General features: G+C 36.5%; 1 protein-coding gene across 1 annotated transcript in view; it reads right to left on the bottom strand.

Moving 5' to 3' along the window:
- Cntn5 (contactin 5) overlaps nucleotides 1-18,232 on the bottom strand; it is a 1,130,804-nt gene that overhangs the window by 427,779 nt on the left and 684,793 nt on the right. The window contains exons 6-7 of the mRNA XM_037208201.1: nucleotides 14,994-15,117; nucleotides 14,585-14,760 (exon numbers count right to left, since the gene is read on the bottom strand). Coding sequence (XP_037064096.1) covers nucleotides 14,585-14,760; nucleotides 14,994-15,117 — 300 coding nt within the window. The remainder of the gene's footprint in view (nucleotides 1-14,584; nucleotides 14,761-14,993; nucleotides 15,118-18,232) is intronic.

The raw sequence follows: 18,232 nt of genomic DNA, 5'->3' as shown, positions 1-18,232 counted from the left end.
CAAGCATAACCAACAGAATACAAGAGATGGAAATGAAGAGAGAATTTCAGGTATTGAATATATGACAGAGGAAGTAGATTCATTAGTCAAAGAAAATGTCAAATTCAACAAATTCTTAACACAAACCATGGAGGAAATCTGGGACACCATTAAAAGACCAAACCTAAGGATAATAGAGATAGAGGAAGGATAAGAATTCCAGCACAAAGGCATAGAAAATATATTCAACAAAATCATAGAAGAAAACTTTTCCAACCTAAAGAAGGAAATGCCTATGGAGGTACAAGAATCTTACAGAACACCAAATAGACTAGACAAAAAAATTTCCCCTCATCACATAATAATCAAAACACTAAATATACAGAATAAAGAAAAAATATTAAGAGCTACACAAGAAAAAGACCAAGTAATATATAAAGGCAGAACTATTATAATTACACCCAACTTCTCAATGGAGACTCTGAAAGCTAGAAAGCCCTAGACAGACCTTCGACAATTCGCCATATAAACAAACTGAAAGAAAAAAATAACATGATCATCTCATTAGATGCTGAAAAAGCCCTTGACAAAATCCAACACCCCTTCATTATAAAGGTCCTAGAGCAATCAGGGATACAAGGAACATACATAAACATAATAAAGGCAACATACAGTAAACCAACAGCCAACATCAAACTAAATTGAGAAACTAAAAATGATTCCACTAATTGCAGGAACAAGACAAGGCTGTCCACTCTCTACATATCTATTCTATATAGTACTCGAAGTTCTAGCTAGAGCAGTAAGGCAACAAGAGGATATCAAGGGGATACAAATTGGAAAAGAAGAAGTCAAACTTTCACTATTTGCAGATGATATGATAGTATACAAAAGTGACCTCAAAAATTCTACCAGGGAACTCCTGCAGCTGATAAACACCCTCAGTAATGTGGCAGGATACAAGATTAACTTATATTATATATAACTTATATTAACCTATATACAAATGATAAATGGGCTGAGAAAGAAATCAGAGAAACATCATCCTTTACAATAGCCACAAATAACATAAAATATCTTGGGCTAACTCTAACCAAACAAGTAAAAGACCTGCATGACAAGAACTTTAAGATTTTGAAGAAAGAAATTGAAGAGGATATCAGAAAATGGAAAGATCTCTCATGCCCTTGAATAGGTAGAATCAACATAGTAAAAATGACAATCTTATCAAAAGCAATCTACAGCTTCATGTAAACTTTGTCAAAATCCCAACACAATTCTTCACAGACCTCAAAATGACAATACTCAACTTCATATGGAAAAACAAAAAACCCAGGATAGCTAAAACAATGCTTTACAATAAAGGAACTTCTGGAGGTATCACCATCCCTGACTTCAAACACTACTATAGAGTTATAGTAGTAAAAATAGCATGACATTGGCATAAAAATAGGCACATGGATCAATGGAATTGAATTAAAGACCCTGCCATTAATCCACACACCTATGAACACCTGATTTTTGACAAAGAAGCCAAAATTGCACAATAGAAAAGAGAAAGCATAACTGGATGTTGACATGTAGAAGAATACAAACAGATCCATATCTATCACCATGCACAAAACTCAAGTCCAAGTGGATCAAAGACCTCAACATAAATCCAGTTACACTGAACCTGATAAAAGAGATAGTGGGAAATATCTTTGAACACATTGGCACAGGAGACTACTTCGTGAATATAACACCAGTAGCACAGACACTGAGAGCAACAATTAATAAACGGGAACTCCTGGACCTGAAAAGTTTCTGTAAGAGAAAGGACATGATAAATAAGACAAAATGGCAACCTACAGAATGGGAAAAGATCTTCACCAACTCCAAATCTAACAGAGGGCTGATCTCCAAAAATATAAAGAATTTAAGAAACTAGAGATCAAAATACCAAATAAGTCGATTTAAAAATGGGGTACATCAGATCTAAACAGAGAATTCTCAAAAGAAGAATCTCAAATGGCCAGAAGACTTTAAGGAATTACTCAACATCCTTATCCATCAGGGAAATGCAAATCAAAAGAACTCTGAGATACCATCTTATACCTGTTAGAATGGCTAAGATCAAAAACACTGATGACAGCTTATGTTGCAGAGGATGTGGAGTAAGGGGAACACTCCTCCACTGTTGGTGGGAGTGCAAAGCTATACTGCCACTTGGGAAAGCAGTTTGGTAGCTTCTCAGAAAATGGAAACAATCTACCTCAAGACCCAGCAATACCACTCTTGGGCATATATCCATATGCACAATCACACCACAAGGACACTTGCTCCATTACATCCATAGCAGCATTATTTGTTATGACCAGAACCTGGAAACAACCTAGATGCCCCTCAACTGAAGAATGGATAAAGAAAATATGGTACATGTACTCAATGGGGTATTATTCAGCATAAAAAAAATGACATCATGAAATTTACAAATGGATGAAACTGGAAAAAATCATCCTGAGTAAGGTAACCCAAACCCAGAAAGACAAACACGGTTGTAATGGGTAGTTGTTCCAGTTTTGACCTTGAATCACCACCCCAGTGAGGCAGCTGGTAACTGCCAAGCCTACCTAGGACCTGCCCCTGGGGCATGGCCAGGACAGAAACCCTTAAGACCTGAGATCTGATGTGCCAGCCCTCTTGGTTTCTCATGATCCTCCTATTTCTAAGGCATTTGGAGTTTGCCCCACTTGAGTGCCAGATAATGTGGGGATTTATCCAGGCAACTCCATGTAGCTAAAAGGAGGTTTATTTGGTGTAACACAGTCAGTAAAGGGGTTGGTTCCTCATGATCCTGGATGCTGGATGACAAACCAAGTCAGAGTTCTCCAGAGAACCCTGCTGGACTGTACTTCACCTCTCCCAGATCCTGTAACCAACCCCTTTACTGACTGTAAGTTACCTTAAAATAAACCTCCTTTTAACTACGTGGGGTTGCCTTGTTCAATCCCCACATTACACGGTATTTACTCACTCATAAGTTGTTATTAGCTATAAAGCAAAGGATAATCAGGCTACAATTCATAATCACAGAGAAGCTAGGTAAGAAGGGGGATCCTCCTAAGAGGAACATGCATGGATTGCCCTAGGAAGAGGGCAATAAGATAATATTTCCTGGGTAAACTGGAAGTGATGAATGTGGATTTTTGTGGGGGAGGATGGGGGATGAGAACATGAGTACTTGGGGGAGAGACAGAGCAGGAGAGCAAGGAAAGAGGTATCTTGATAGAGGGAGCCATTATGGGTTTAGGGAGAAACCTGGTGCTAGGGAAATTCCAGGAATCCACAGGAATGACCCCAGCTAAGACTCCATGCAATAGTGGAGAGGGTGTCTGAACTGGCCTCCCCCATAATCAGATTGATGACTACCCTAATTGCCATCATAAAACCTTCATTCAGTAACTGATGGAAGCAGATGCAGAGATCAACAGCTAAGCACTGGGCTGAGCTCCCAAAGTCTAGTAGAAGAGAAGAAGGCGGGGATTATACGAGCAAGGGGGCGGTGTCGAGATCATGATAGGGAAACCCACAGAGACAACTGACTCAAGCTAGTGGGAACTCATAGACTCTGGATTGACATCTGGGGAGCCTGTATGGGACTGAACTAGGCTCTCTGAATGTGGGTGACTGTTGTGTGGCTTAGACAGTTTGTGAGGCCCCTGTCAATGGCACCAGGATTTATCCCTGGTGCATGAACTGGCTTTTTGGAGCTCATTTGCTATGGAGGGATACCTTGCTAAGCCTTGATACAGTGGGGAGGTGTTTGGTCCTGCCTCAACTTGATATGCCAGACTTTGTTGACTCCCCATGGGAGGCCTTACCTTCTCAAAGGAATGGATGGGGAGAGGAGGGGGGGAGAGAGTAGGAGGAGCGGGAGGGGAAAATGTATATAAAAAACAAAACAAAAAAAGCAAAAACAAACAACAACAACAAAAAAAAAACCTTAAAAAAAATAGGTGAGGCCCATACAGTAGAAAGGCTAATTAATCTGGGGACAAATTAACATTAGTGACTTGAGCATTATATAGAGAGTAAAGGTCAAGGAAGGGTTAGGGGATGTTTTGAGATCCAGCATACCATACCATATCCATCCCCCATCTCTCTTTCCTCTCTCCAAAATCACAATTTGGGGCTGACTAGGGATTTTTTAATAATTCAAAAAGGGATAAAGGTATATTTGTTGTTCCTGTCATATAAAATGATTATAATTCAGAAGGTTCTATTCTGCATGAAATGCTGATATTGAAATCTTGCTTCCAGGAATAACTGCTTAATCTCTCAGTTTGGATATGCCATGAGACACATTTAAAAAATTATTTTGTAAGGATGAGAGAGAAGCCAGAATACCCATGTGGTTTACTGATGAAGAAAAGAAACCATTTTCAAAACAATTCTTAATTAAATATAGAGTTTGAAATGTGATGCTTGTGTCTCTCTTAAGTTATTATTAGACATTCCATGTTCCAGTCATTGCCTTCTGCTTAATATTATAATTTTTAAATTAAATTTCTATGTGTGGTTGTGCAGGTACTTACAGAGGCTAGAAGGGGTCATCAGATTCTCTGAAACTTGAGTTACAGGTGACTGTGAGCCTCCTATGTGGGTGCTGGAAACAGAACTGCAGTCCTTTGGAAGAGCATCCAGTGTTTGAACCATGGAGCCACGTTCCCAGCCCCCTTTCCACCTTACTTTTAAAGAAGCATATCTTTTGTTTGTTTCTGGTTGTTTACTGTATATTTACTTGTATATTCTGTACTCTTAAATCTGGATCATTCTAATGGGGGTATCATCTTTACAGTCAAGGACAGATGAGCTTATTTTAAACAGTATTTGCTTTCCATAAACTTTCTGACCCTGATAAAATGGGCAGACAATCCTGCTCGCCAGTCTCTTCAGTGGTTTCCATGCTTTCATTATTCCATCTCCCCTTTCCCATTGGTTTTTGGCTCCCACAGAGTGCTCTTCTAGTAACAAGAACAAAATTCTCTTCTCTCTCTCTCTCTCTCTCTCTATATATATATATATATATATATATATATATATATATATATATATATATAAAGAGTTAAACTGATTTTCTACTTTACCCTCACTAGAAGACAAGCAGTTAAAGAATGACCATTAACTCGGACAACAAAGGCCTATTGTCAAAGAAATACAACCCTACATTTTAATGATATTTTAGGTACTAATTTGAAGTAGGATTAAGATTTTTAATAGCACAACTTTATGGTATAGATAAGCAGTAGGTGTGTGTGTGTGTGTGTGTGTGTGTGTGTGTGTGTGTGTGTGTTTGAGTTTTGTGCATGGGTATGTGTACATTTGTGTATGTGCATGTGGGTATATATATGTATGCTATGTGCTTGAGTGTGTATGTGTGCATGTATATGTGTATGTGCATCTGTATGTGTTTGTGTGTTTGTGTGTGTGTGTGTTTGTGTGTGTGTGTGTGTGTGTGTGTGTGTGTGATTACATTCATTTCTGAAACAAGTGCTAAAACATGTTTCAGGAGGGAGTCTTGTGAGGAGAATTCTGAGTACTTGTGAGAAAAATCCAAGAAAACAAGACAAGAGTTTTGTGACCTCAGTTTTTAGAAAGCATAAAATTGTTCTTGCAGTGTGTTTTTGTGTTCCTCCCAGGTGTAGTGGATAGGAGTGAGTTTACTTCAGATTACTCATTAGTGCTTGCTGATGTTATTCCATTAAACATTTAAACTTTGCTTTGTATGTCTCTATGGAAAAATATGTTTTTGCTACAATTGGCTTGTCCTTGTGATTATATATAGCTTGAACTCATGAGAACTTTTGTCATGTGACTTTTTTTAACCTTCAGAGGGTAAACCCTCTGAGGCTCTGTGATAAAACTGGCTAGTGTATGAAACTTTAGTCTCCTCCTTTAGGGGCTCCATTCTCCTAGGTCCCACTGCCTTCAGAATGGTGACAAACTAATGCAGACATAAATGCATATCCACAATGGTCTATCAGAAAGTATCATCATTAAGAAAAATTGAGCAGGGTTACATGCAGAGTTCCTAGGAATCAAGCTTTACTTTAATGAGCTATTATATCTGCAAAAGAGTAGAATGACTAGAGAGTCATTTTTCCTTCCCAAGATTCTTCCAAAACTCAAGCTCTGAATTATTTGTGTGTTTTTCTTATCCCTGTCAAATAGTGACCAGTGTTGGGAAAAGTTTCATATGGTAAACAATCAGTCTGCACACAGTCCTAATCTAAATAGTGAGCTAGATTTTAATGCAATTTTAGAAGAAAGGCATATTCACGTGAGTTTGATTTTAGTGCACAGTGTGTTAAAGTGCACACGAGCTTTTTTGTTCTGTTTGTTCCCCTCTCTGAGCAAGGCTGTAAATTTTGTAAATGAGATAGGCCTACAAAGTCTGCATAATCTATGAATGAAGAAAAGCAATTTCATTTTATAAGTTTTATGGGGATATTGTAATTTGTCTCCATGTCAGAGACCAGGAGAAAAATCACATCTGCTATAAGCAACAATGAAGGGTGTCACTTTGAGGTGCAGGAGTTTCAACAGGCCCTTGGCAAGGACATACCATTCCAGTTCAAAAGAACCACATAAAAATGTATGTATTACTGAATTGTACTTCTCCTTCAATGACTGTCATACTGGAATGCATTTGGAAACACTGAAGGAAACTTCATATTCAAAATTCTGCAGAGATACATGGGTGATCAGGGTAAACAAGGTTAGGTTGACTGTTAATTTTTATGTTTTGTATTTAAATGTTCACTAACACTTATCTGTGTTTTCAATGCCATCCTGGTTATGGGGTATGAAAGTAATTTGAACTATTATAAATTACTAGACTTTCCAAGATATAGAAAATCAGATCATAAAATTTAGACTGCAATTAAGCTAAAATCCTACATGCTAAATTTGAGAGTAAGATGGCCCTTTGTGCTGCTAATAGCTCTTTAGCTATTTCAGTTTCTGCTCATAACACTAACAGAGATTATAAACTTCAGGTGCTAGAATATAACTTGATGAAAGTAAAATTTATAGAGATTCCTAATTTCTAAGCCATTGTTTCTTCTAGAATGAATATTTGTAACAGGTTAGATTGCATTTAGTTTGGAAGGTAAAATTACGATGATATATTGTGTACCCTAATAAAATTTGCTTGAAGATGAGAGAACAGACCAAGCCACTAGATTAAACAGAGTCCAGACAGTGGTGGCACACACCTTTATTCCTAGCACTCAGGAGGCAGAGATCCATTTGGATCTCTGTGAGTTCAAAATCATCCTGGACTACATGAGATTGACTCAGTCTAGGAGAGAAAGCAGAGCCAGGCAGTGGTGACACACATCTTTAACCCCAGTACTGGAAAGCACACACACCTTTAATCCCAGGAAGTGATGGCTGGGAGGAGAAAGTTATATAAGGTGTGAGGAGACAGGAACCAAAGGCTTTTCAGCAGAAGCATCCCTTTCAGCCAGAGGCTTTTTCAGGCTGAGGAGTTGGTGAAATAAAAGGCAGTGGCTATGGCTTGCTGGCCTGAAGTAGGAACCATGACCTTTATTATTTCAATTTTCTATCCCTAAAAATGAGAAGTTACAAGATTTATCAGCATAATGTTGGGATTGCTTAGACTGTTGATGACAAGTGCAATATCTCTCATGACTTTGGAGACTAGTATTCATTTTATGTTATTTAGGGAATGTACGTACAGATAGAATAAGATAGAACTCAGTTTTATCTCCTTCCAGTTTTCAGTTCCTTCTAATAAAATGTCTTAATGCTCCAAGGTTACATCATGGATAATGACTGAGTTTTGGTTTGTGATTGAATGTGACAGTAAAAGCTAATAGTTTATCCCACTGTCTGCCACATAACATAAAACTTAGCAATCACTCTCAGCATTGTCATAAATATTAACAATGTTTACATAATTAAATGTAAATACTGAGTCTAACATTAAACATTTTGGTTTCCACATTGGTGGAAATGATTGTTTCTATGACACTGTTTATGCTAGCTTCAATGATATCCTTGCTTATTTTCTTTTTCCAAGCTGACTAATCAATTCAGTGAAGGATTTTGAAATCATTTAAAAACATAGCTTCTGAAAATATCCGAAATAAAATGTTGCCAAAGATGAAGAATAAAAACATTACCATGGAATATTTTATGAAACAAATATACAGAGCTACTTATCAAGACTGCCTAAAAGGTGAAACTAAGGAAACATGTGGCTTGTGTAGTTCTTAGTGTTCTTATGAAGTAATTTAGTGCTTCATTATATTTCTACTTTTCTAGACTGGTTCATATACATGGAGACTCAGAGATTTTCCTTTTTCCATTGAAACAATTAAACTTCTTGTTATTCTGTAAACTTAATGCTTGTCTCTGAAATTCCACAGATTATAATTTACATAGATATGTTGTGGTTGGGATACCAAGATAGTTGACATTTTGTGTTTATGCCACAGATGGATATTAATGGCCTTATTTGGTCGTCATCACTGACAGCTTATAGATACTTCCTGTTGTGAGAGATATGAGTCCTTAAAAGAGCTGTTTAATTTCCTGAGCTTTAAGAAGTCAATTTGCTAAATTCATAACCTATGAGTTGAGAGGTAAATATTTTATTTTCTTTAAAATGAGACTAAAATAACAACCATAAGTGGAGCCTATGATTTCTGAATGTCTTTTAAAAAATTCTTAGGGACAAGACAAATGGCTCAGTGGTTAGAAACTTTCACTGCTCTTGCAGAGAACCCAGATTTGGGTTCCAGACCCACATGGATGTCAACTGTAATTACAACTGAAGGGTTCTGATGCCTTTATCTGGCCTCCACACACTCAGTGAACATACAGTTAGGCAGGCACAGGCACACACACAAAATTAAAAGAAAAAATGGTGCTTGGAAGAAGTTACACTAGGAACAGACAAATGGAATAGAAAGGATTTATCAGACATTCTTATAGAAAATAACCACAGAACTGCAGCACAGAGCAGCAAATTCTGTTGCTACAGTCTGATTCTAACTGAATGGGACTCTAAAAAATGGATAGAAAGTGCTCATTGCCACCAGAATCAATAGAAGAACCCAGCTAGAATCCTCTAACCTTTGTTTTTAAGTCAGAAACCTTTGTTCTGTAGTCATGGTCACAGCTAATATTAGTTTTTAAAGGGGAACTTTGGCATATTCCTCTACGATGATTGCATTTTACATAGATATCTGTTAACATATGCAATATATCACCAGTAATATGTAATTATATGTAAATATATTACTATGTAGAGAATGAATATAAAAACCTTGTTTGATAATATTAATTTCATCCATTAATACTAGGAGATCTAGTATTATATCTTAAAATATTTTATAATATTTACTTGTGTGCGTATGAGGGCATGAAGGCAAGCCAGAGCATGCACATAGACATCAGAGGAGAACTTGCTGGAATCAGCTCTCTCCTTCTACCTTGTGGGTCTCATGAATTGAAAAACTCTCAGGTTTGGTAGTAAGTGTACTAACCCACTGAGCCTTCTCTCTGGTCCCTATTGCTCTTAAATGAAGTAATGATATCACTGTCATCTATATGAGACTTAAAATATTTTGACATATACTACCCTATTTCTATTTCATTCTTGTAATTATTAGAGGTGGGTTTTCATGTACCTCCTAAGGAATCTTTTTTCAGGACTCAGAGCAAATGCTTTAGGTGGGTAGTAATTAAGCCATTAGAGGTATTGCATTCAATCACTCGTGGTCAGTTTTGAAAGGTTGATGATGGGCTCACATGACAGAGGTTGACCAGTAAACTGAAAATTAACTTAAAAGAATGGATGAGACATGAGATGCATAGTGTGCTCATAGCCTAGTATAGTTAATGCCTTGAGGCATTGTCAAAATAGCTGCCATGCAATATAATAAGAAATAAATACAATATAGGGAGAGAAAGAGAGAACATGCAGGTATGGCAAGCCATCAGAAGTCCATACCAGGAAACACAGCAGGATTGTATTTTATTCTCTTCTGGTTAGATTGTCTCATCTTGACACATCTAGAGTCATATGGGAAGAGAAACATCCACTGAGAAAATGTCTCCTTCAGATTCCTTGTAGGAGACTCTCTGGCCCATTTTCTAGTTGGGAGATGTGGGCACAGCCCACTGTGGGCAGTGCCATCCCTGGACAGGTATCCTTGAACTGTGCCAAGCCAGACAATCAAGCCATGTCACTGGCAGTCACTCTGGGTCAGAGATATTAGCAATTGCCACAAATATTAAAAGTAACTGTTGGGCTAATGTTAATAAGTGAAACAATGGTAGTGTGGATTTTGTGTAATAGAATTAAGAATGTGAAACTCCTGTACCAGATTTAAGATTTCTTTATTCTTTATTACTGATTTTTTTACCCATATCTAACTACTTTTCCTTAAATCACTGTCACAGTGCTGTGTCAGTCACAGCAAAAGAATTATCCTTTAAAAAAACAGTTAAGCTATCTTTAAAAAAATAAGCAGAAATTTATTTTAGTTTTTTTTGAAAAGGAATTATGTAGTCAGGAATGGTGGAATAGGCCTGCAGTCTCAGCATTAGGCAGGTGGAGGAAGAAAGATTGAAAGCTCAAGGTCATGTTCAGCTACATAGATCAATTCAAGGCTAGCCTGAGCTACATAAGACTGTCTCACAGAATAAAACAAAACAAAACACACAGTTGTTTTGAATTTGAGAGGTACAATGAAAAAAAAAAAACCTTAATTTATTTTGTATCAAAAAATCTAATGTTTTTAATTTAATTCATTCAGGCTAATTTCACTTCTTCATTCAGATTAATATTAAAATAAATTAACAAAGTTATTATTGGCAAAGCCTCATAGACTAAAGCAATAAGCTTGATCTATATATATTGTAGAGTAAATGATAATTCAAATAATTTCATTATATGTTTAAAACTAGTAAAATATGGTTTTAAAGTCTAAGGTCAATTTTATTTTAGAAGAAAAAGTTATGAAAAATGCAGAAAAGTAATTTTTGAGTTTCATATGAAAATGAAAGGTTAAATTAAAGGGCTTAAATATAAAGTCTACAAGTCATAAAATCTCTCAAAAGTTAAGGAGGTTATTTTAATCAACTGCTTCAAGGAAAACTAATGGAATACTCTGGATCTAAATCATCTAAATGCCCTGAAAAGCAATATGTTCAAATTTAGATATGAACTATCAATTTACTGAGGATTGCATATAAAGATATATTCTGAAGCAAGAGACAGCACGAGGAGATTTTATTCTTGATTCATTTTCTGTTTGACTTGCTAGCATGAATTATTTCTAAAAAGAAAAAAATTACCAACATTGGAGAGATTGCAATGAGCTTTGGGGTAAAGATATTGAAAAGTGTACTGTGTCACGTTATCCATTTCAAATTCTCATCAGGGTGGCAATAAGCTAACAGAGTGACAATGTTTGATATGGTATGTTCTCACTTGTCACTGAAGAGAGATCACCCCACTATGTAAAGAAATTACCCTCATGATGAACATAAATTCCTGGAAGAAAATATATTTTTGTCAAGAATAATCTTGATAACCACTAACATTCACTATCAGCAAGAACATATCAGCTTTGTGTTTATTTATGACCCCCTCCCTGAACTTGAAAACAAGATCACAAATGTAATTTCTTCACTCCATTAATTTTTACTATACCCCTGTGACCTAGATATTTATTAATGCTAAACTAAAGTATTAACATTAACTGGGTTGAAACATGTTTGTAGCTATTCCATTGGGGAGAACTTAATGTGAAATTTTTCATGAGTAGACAGTTAAAACGTGCCTATGCAGGACAGGATAGGAGGAAATAAAGAATCTCTTTTGAGTTAGCCATCCAAATCCATTAGCTGCTACTCAGAATTAGAATATATATTCTAATTATAGCTCTGTATATAGATATATCAGTAAATTAAATGAATTACTTCATGACTACCTTTAGAGAATAGATTAGGCTTTACGTCAGGCTAATTAAATTTGCTGGTGATTCATGTGGGGATGTTGCTGAAATTGCAATACAAGCTTCAGATGAGAAATATTATGAGAATTTGTCAAAAAAATTATTTCTTTTGAAGTAGAACCTTTAATTTCTCTCTTCCTCTGCTTTGGCCTCTACGAATCTCAGGGAAGTATTTGCTTTAACTACAATGATTAAGAGACTTTCTGGAACATGCTAATCTCTATCTGATGTGCAGTGTATTTCATGAGGATTTGTATGTGTATCCCTTGGTTTTTTATCAGTCAAGTATATCTCAAGTCAAAAAGTCACATTTTTAAGATCTTCATAATAAACATGCCAATAAAACAAATTGGAACAATTATTGTATAAACATGTTATTGGCAAGTGAATAGGAAGAAAACTTCTGGAGAATTTAAATTTGTTTTATACTTGCTTAATTTTAAACACAATATATATAGCTTTTTCCTTCCTTCCTTCCTTCCTTCCTTCCTTCCTTCCTTCCTTCCTTCCTTCCTTCCCTCCTTCCTTCCTCCTCCCTCCCTCCCTTCCTCCCTCTCTCCCTCCCTCCCTCCCTCTCTCCCTCCCTCCCTCTCTCCCTCCCTCCCTCCCTCTCTCCCTCCCTCCCTTCCTCCTTCCCTCCCTCCCTCCCTTCCTCCTTCCCTCCCTCCCTCTCTCCCTCCCTTCTTTTCTTCCCTCCTTCCTTTCATTTTTTTTAATTGCTGGTAAACAGGACCAATATTTATGCCCTCACCAACTTTTGTCTTCAAAAGCTAGAGCCTGAGGTGATGTTGTCAGTGTTTGATAATAGAAAGTGCTATCTTTGTCTGATCTCAGACTCACATGGAACATTTAGCTTTCTGGATCCTAACTGGACAAGCCAGTAAGGACCACTATTACTATGACAAAGATTTCCTAAGCCCTGATGGTTCTTAAATATCCATTAAGAAAGTTAAATAGTTCTTTACTTTGAATAATGAGAAGAAATATGGAATGTAGTGATTTCTATACTTAATTTTCTTACTACAATTTACTTTTGCTAACTCATATAGTTGTGAAAATAAATCACAGTGCCACAGTTGATAAGGTCAGAATATGAAGATTATTTAGATTATAATGCAGTTTTAAGTCTCCAAGAAATACTAAAAAATCAAATTTAGATAGAATAAAAATGTGAAATGCTGTATCTCTTTGAAAATAACCATTCTACTCAACAGAAGGGTAGAAGGAGGGTTTGCACATTTGATTTCCTGAGCTATTTTGTTATTGTGAATACAAAACCCTATTAAGAGTCTATGATTTGCCACAAATGATTCTATAAAATAAAAATAATGGAGTCGGGCTACTCTTTTTTGAATTCTAAATACATCTTTCTGAAACTGGCCAAAGCAATGTTAAAAAAAATAGGATTTTGATTTTTCTAGGACCTCACTCAGACTTCTCCAAATTGATTCTATTTCTAGCTCTTCATTCTTTTTCCTCTTCTCACTTTTATAAGAGGGTGTCTGGATCTCAAGTTAATTTTAGAAATGACACAAGGAAGATGCTATGAAGCAAAATCAATTACCTACTTCATTCCTCAGAGTTTAAATTAACTTAAAAATCATTTTGATAACTTATATGATGAATATAGTATATGTATTAATTCAAGGAGTCCTCATCCCCCCTTTCAATTTTTCCTGATTGTAATCCTCAAGAATTTAAATTCAAATAGGATTACTTACTATCAAATAATATTAAACTTTTCATATGGTAGACTATTCTCCATTTGGTGTAAGCTTCTCCATTAATGAACGACTTTCACAAATTTTTAAAGGATCTATGCATCTGGTTAATCATATCTTTGATGTACTTTAGGTATATTTATATATAAGATAATGCCTCCTTTTCTAATGGGTTATATTCAGTAAAAGGCGGCACTGGGTGATCTTGTCATTGTGCAAATATCATGAGGTGTAATTGTACCAACCAAGACAGCTGCGACTTTCCAGGCGATGTAACCTTACAGAAGACCAGTCATGTATGTAATGCCAATGACCAAAATACAGTGATATGTTGTCTACATGAGCTTGTGTGTGAGTGTGTGTGCATGTGTGCATGAGCCTGTGTGTGTGTGTGTGTGTGTGTGTGTGTGTGTGTGTGTGTGTGTGAGAGAGAGAGAGAGAGAGAGAGAGAGAGAGAGAGAGAGAGAGAGAGAGAGAGTTTCATTTAATCAAAATCACTATGGGAGTTACAGACTTCTGAAATGTGCTAATTATATGCTTTGATAGCCTGTAGCAAATAGCAATTATGAAGCATAGAAGAAGGAGCCAAGCAGGTAAAGGACACCTTCTAAACCCATCTACTTTCATGAATGGTTTTTAATACACAAGAATAGGTCATTGAGTTTATTTGGGATCTAGCATGTATTCCAGGGAATGTGAAGATATCCTCAGAAGAAATTGGATGTTTTTCTAGTTTTATTTCCGACTATGGTATAACACTATTTTAAAATTCACTCATAAGCTTTATAACTGAAAGTTTAAATTTGTGCATATACACTATAGCCAAAATAATCTTACTTTACTCACAGGCAAACTGAAGTGTGGCTTCTCGACTGAGAATACTTCCAAAAGTATTGGTGGCTAAACACTGGTAAAGCCCGGAATCCCTAACTTCACTTGGATTGCTTATGATGAAGGTCCCATCTATCAAACTGTAGCGATAGTCACTTTCCAGATTGATTTCTGTTCCATTCCGGAGCCATCTTAGAAAAATATCAGAAGACAAATTCATTAAATTATGTGAGGCATGATGATACTTCTTAGGAGTGCACACACACACACACACACACACACACACACACACACACACACACACGTATGGCAGGGCCTCACTATATAGTCCCGATAGAACTTGAACTCAGAGATGCCCCCGCCTCTTCCTTTCTTGAGGAATTGTTTAAGGCTAAAGAAGAAACAATGCATAATCCATTTTTACCTGTAAGTAGGAGTAGGGTTGCCACGAACTTCGCAATTCAGGGTGACCTTCTTTTCATCAGAGTCAGTTGGAAAAATGACATCTTCAGGTTCTTGCACAAATATTGGCCCATAATCCACACTTTCTGCAAAGACCAAAACATGTGCGCTTTAAAATTATTCAGTGTACAAGGTCAATTCATCCCTGACTATATTTTATTCAAAATTCTTGATCTCCCTTTTTATTCAGCAATCAAATTTATGAAAGGAGGCATAGGTAATATACTTAGTAGAATACTAAAATAATTCTTATTACCTAAATTTATCTTCATGTATGATACACAAGATGAGAACATCACAAATATATATCTATATTTCATTTTAAGTCTCTCAAAGCCATGAAGAAATAATATAAGAACGTTTCAAAATTTCTTACAGTTTGTGAAATTCTTGAATGTTAAAAGTAACATGCAACAAAAAAAGTTTCCAGATTCATATTGCGCCATAAGAGCTGTAGATATGAAATTGTTCATTTCCATGCATTCTTTGATTTATATTACTATTTTTTAAATTACAGTTTTCATTTACTGTTGGAAATTTTCAAACAATTAAACAATGTGTTTTGATCAAATACATCCCCTATCCCCTCCCTTTCAACTTCTCCCATATACTCTCATCACTTTTCTTGCCCCAGCCTTTCTGTTCCTTCAGTCCATTGAGGCCAGTGTGTGCATGCGACTGGGGCCAGGCCCTGTTACTAGGCAACTACCAGTGGTCACATCCCTGAAGAACCAAGGCTAGCCTTGAACTCACTATCTCCTCCAGTTAGTCTCCCCAGGACTGGGATTATAGGTATGTGCCAGCGTGCACTGTTTATCCAGTGTGTATTTCCCTCATTCACTGGGTAGTCCTGCTTACTTAAGGCTCAAGTGTAAGGAAAAGTGATATAATGCAAACAGACATGTTTTTATCAGAATTAATACACATCTCCCAAAGAATCCAAATACACAAATTGAAATCTGAAAGATCTGTATACTACATGTTTAAGAATAGATAAACACTGGATATAAGATCAGTCAAAGGAGAAAAGGCATCAAGTTCTGGGGGTTTGTAATTTAGAGCTTTATCTCTACTGTTACTTCTTCCCTTCATCTTTTCATCCCTCCTTCCCTCTCTCCTCTTATGTTTTCACATTTATAAAGATTTCGTGTAATTTATCTAGCTCTCTGATATCAGCATTGTGTTTTTTTCCAACTGAAAAGTGAGCTCTCTGAAAACCTCTGAGAAGACTTTGCTATACCAGTCACATGGTGAGTCAGTTCTTACTTGTTTTCTAAAGATTTAAAATTAAATTCTTCAAACTGTCAACCTAGGGCAAAAGAAATAAAAGCATGGAAGGTTCCATCAAACCAGAGAAGTGTGCTTGTTTGTTATGAGTAAAATCACCCGTGTGCTGTGATGACTGCTTTTGTGAATCATCGTCAGTTTCCAGAGCATCTGAACCCTTTCCCAACTCTCTATTATTCCATGTGTTGCCATGAGGCCATAACCAACCCAAACAACAGAAAAAAACACAGGAAATAAAATCCAGAAAAGCAAAGTACATAAAATGTTAAATTATGGAATGTCTGCTTTCTCCTTTTTTGGCATTGTGGCATTCTTTTTAATTTTAAAAATAGTTTATTATTGTAAGGGTTTTAACCATTATTAATAAAGTGCTAAATATCTACAGCTACCTTATAATGTTAGTGTTCATTGTCTTTGAATTATCAGACTTATGCTTCAGGAGTTAGACTTCCCTCAAGAGAGTTGCTTCAAATTAGTTGTGATCTGCTTGTTGCTGCATAGGTGATCATCAACAGATGGATGGGTAATTAAAGTGTGCCACAAATACATGATGGGTACTTAAAGTGTGCCACAAATACACAATCAATAACTAAACTGTGTCACAAATATACAATGGATAATTAAAGTGTGTACGCAAATATACAATTGGTAATTAAAGTGTGCCACAAATACACAATGGGTACTTAAAGTTTGTGATAAATACACAATTGGTAACTAAAATGTGCCACAATACAAAATGGGATTTTATTTAGCCACAAAGAAGAGTGAAATCATGACATTTTCAGAAAAATTCATGGAAATAAAAATAATTATGTTAAGTGAAATAAGCCTAGCTTAGAAAGACAAATAGGACTTTTTTATGTATAACTGTAAATATTCTCTCTCTCCCTTTCTCTCCTCCCCTCCCCACTCTCTCTGTCTCTGTCTCTGTCTCTGTCTCTCTGTCTCTCTCTCTCACACACACACACACACTTATTAATTCATAGGTGTTAGTGACTCTTGTTTTGTGTTTTCCTATAACTGATTTTCACAAATTATCCTCATTTTTTGACTCCTGTGCTTGACGATAGCTCAGGAGCAGAGCGCTTATCTAAAATAGAAAAGACTCTATGACCTGAGGATCTGCTTTCTCTTTGACTTCGGGCAGTCTTAAAGCCATGTAGGAACTTGTCTCAGTTCTGGTGCCCTCTCTCCGCACTGCTTCACACACCACCATCCTCAGTCTACACAGAGACCTCCTCTCAGCCATGCTAACCAACCACAAGACAAACAAGACAAAGCCACCCATCCCTCCCTTCTTTAAACACCAGAAACCCTGCTCTCCTCAGAGAGCTTCATAACAGGAACAGTGATTCTCACTCCTTGCCTCTACATCTGTACTAGTTTGGGGATTTCTGTGCAATGGCTTTTTGCCTTATAGAAAAAAGTGTACATCAAGCTAGGGCTCAAACTGTTGGAGCTGAGATATAGAAGTCAAAACTTAAGGTCAACTCTGGCTTATTTGGGATAGCTCTCCATTAGGTCAAGAGGTGGTATCTATGGAGGTGAGCAGGAGCTAGGTTGGCAGATCAGAGAGGAATAAACTTGAGATGCTTGAAATATGTTTGTGATTCACAGAGTCGTGCTACATAAAATGTGTACTTTCCTTTTTGGGTATTTCTGAGCTACAGAGGCAACCTCAGCCACCAGAGGCTCAGCAAACTTAGGAGATGAGGTTGTGTTGGGAACGATGGGTTACACATCTCCCCAGCTCTGCCAGCTATCCTAAGAGCACATGCTTCGTGCACTCCTTTCATTATTCTTAACTGAAATTCATGATTACTGCAAAATAATTATACATAGAATGATTGAAACTTAATAGAAAGACAAAGTATTATTTAAATATTAAATATATTAAAAATATTATTTTATAAC

The sequence above is a fragment of the Peromyscus leucopus genome, chromosome 7, assembly GCF_004664715.2.
Source record: "Peromyscus leucopus breed LL Stock chromosome 7, UCI_PerLeu_2.1, whole genome shotgun sequence".
Lineage (NCBI taxonomy): Eukaryota > Metazoa > Chordata > Mammalia > Rodentia > Cricetidae > Peromyscus > Peromyscus leucopus.
The sequence above is the reverse complement of the archived record's forward strand: the minus strand, read 5'-3'. Positions and strand labels throughout refer to the sequence as shown.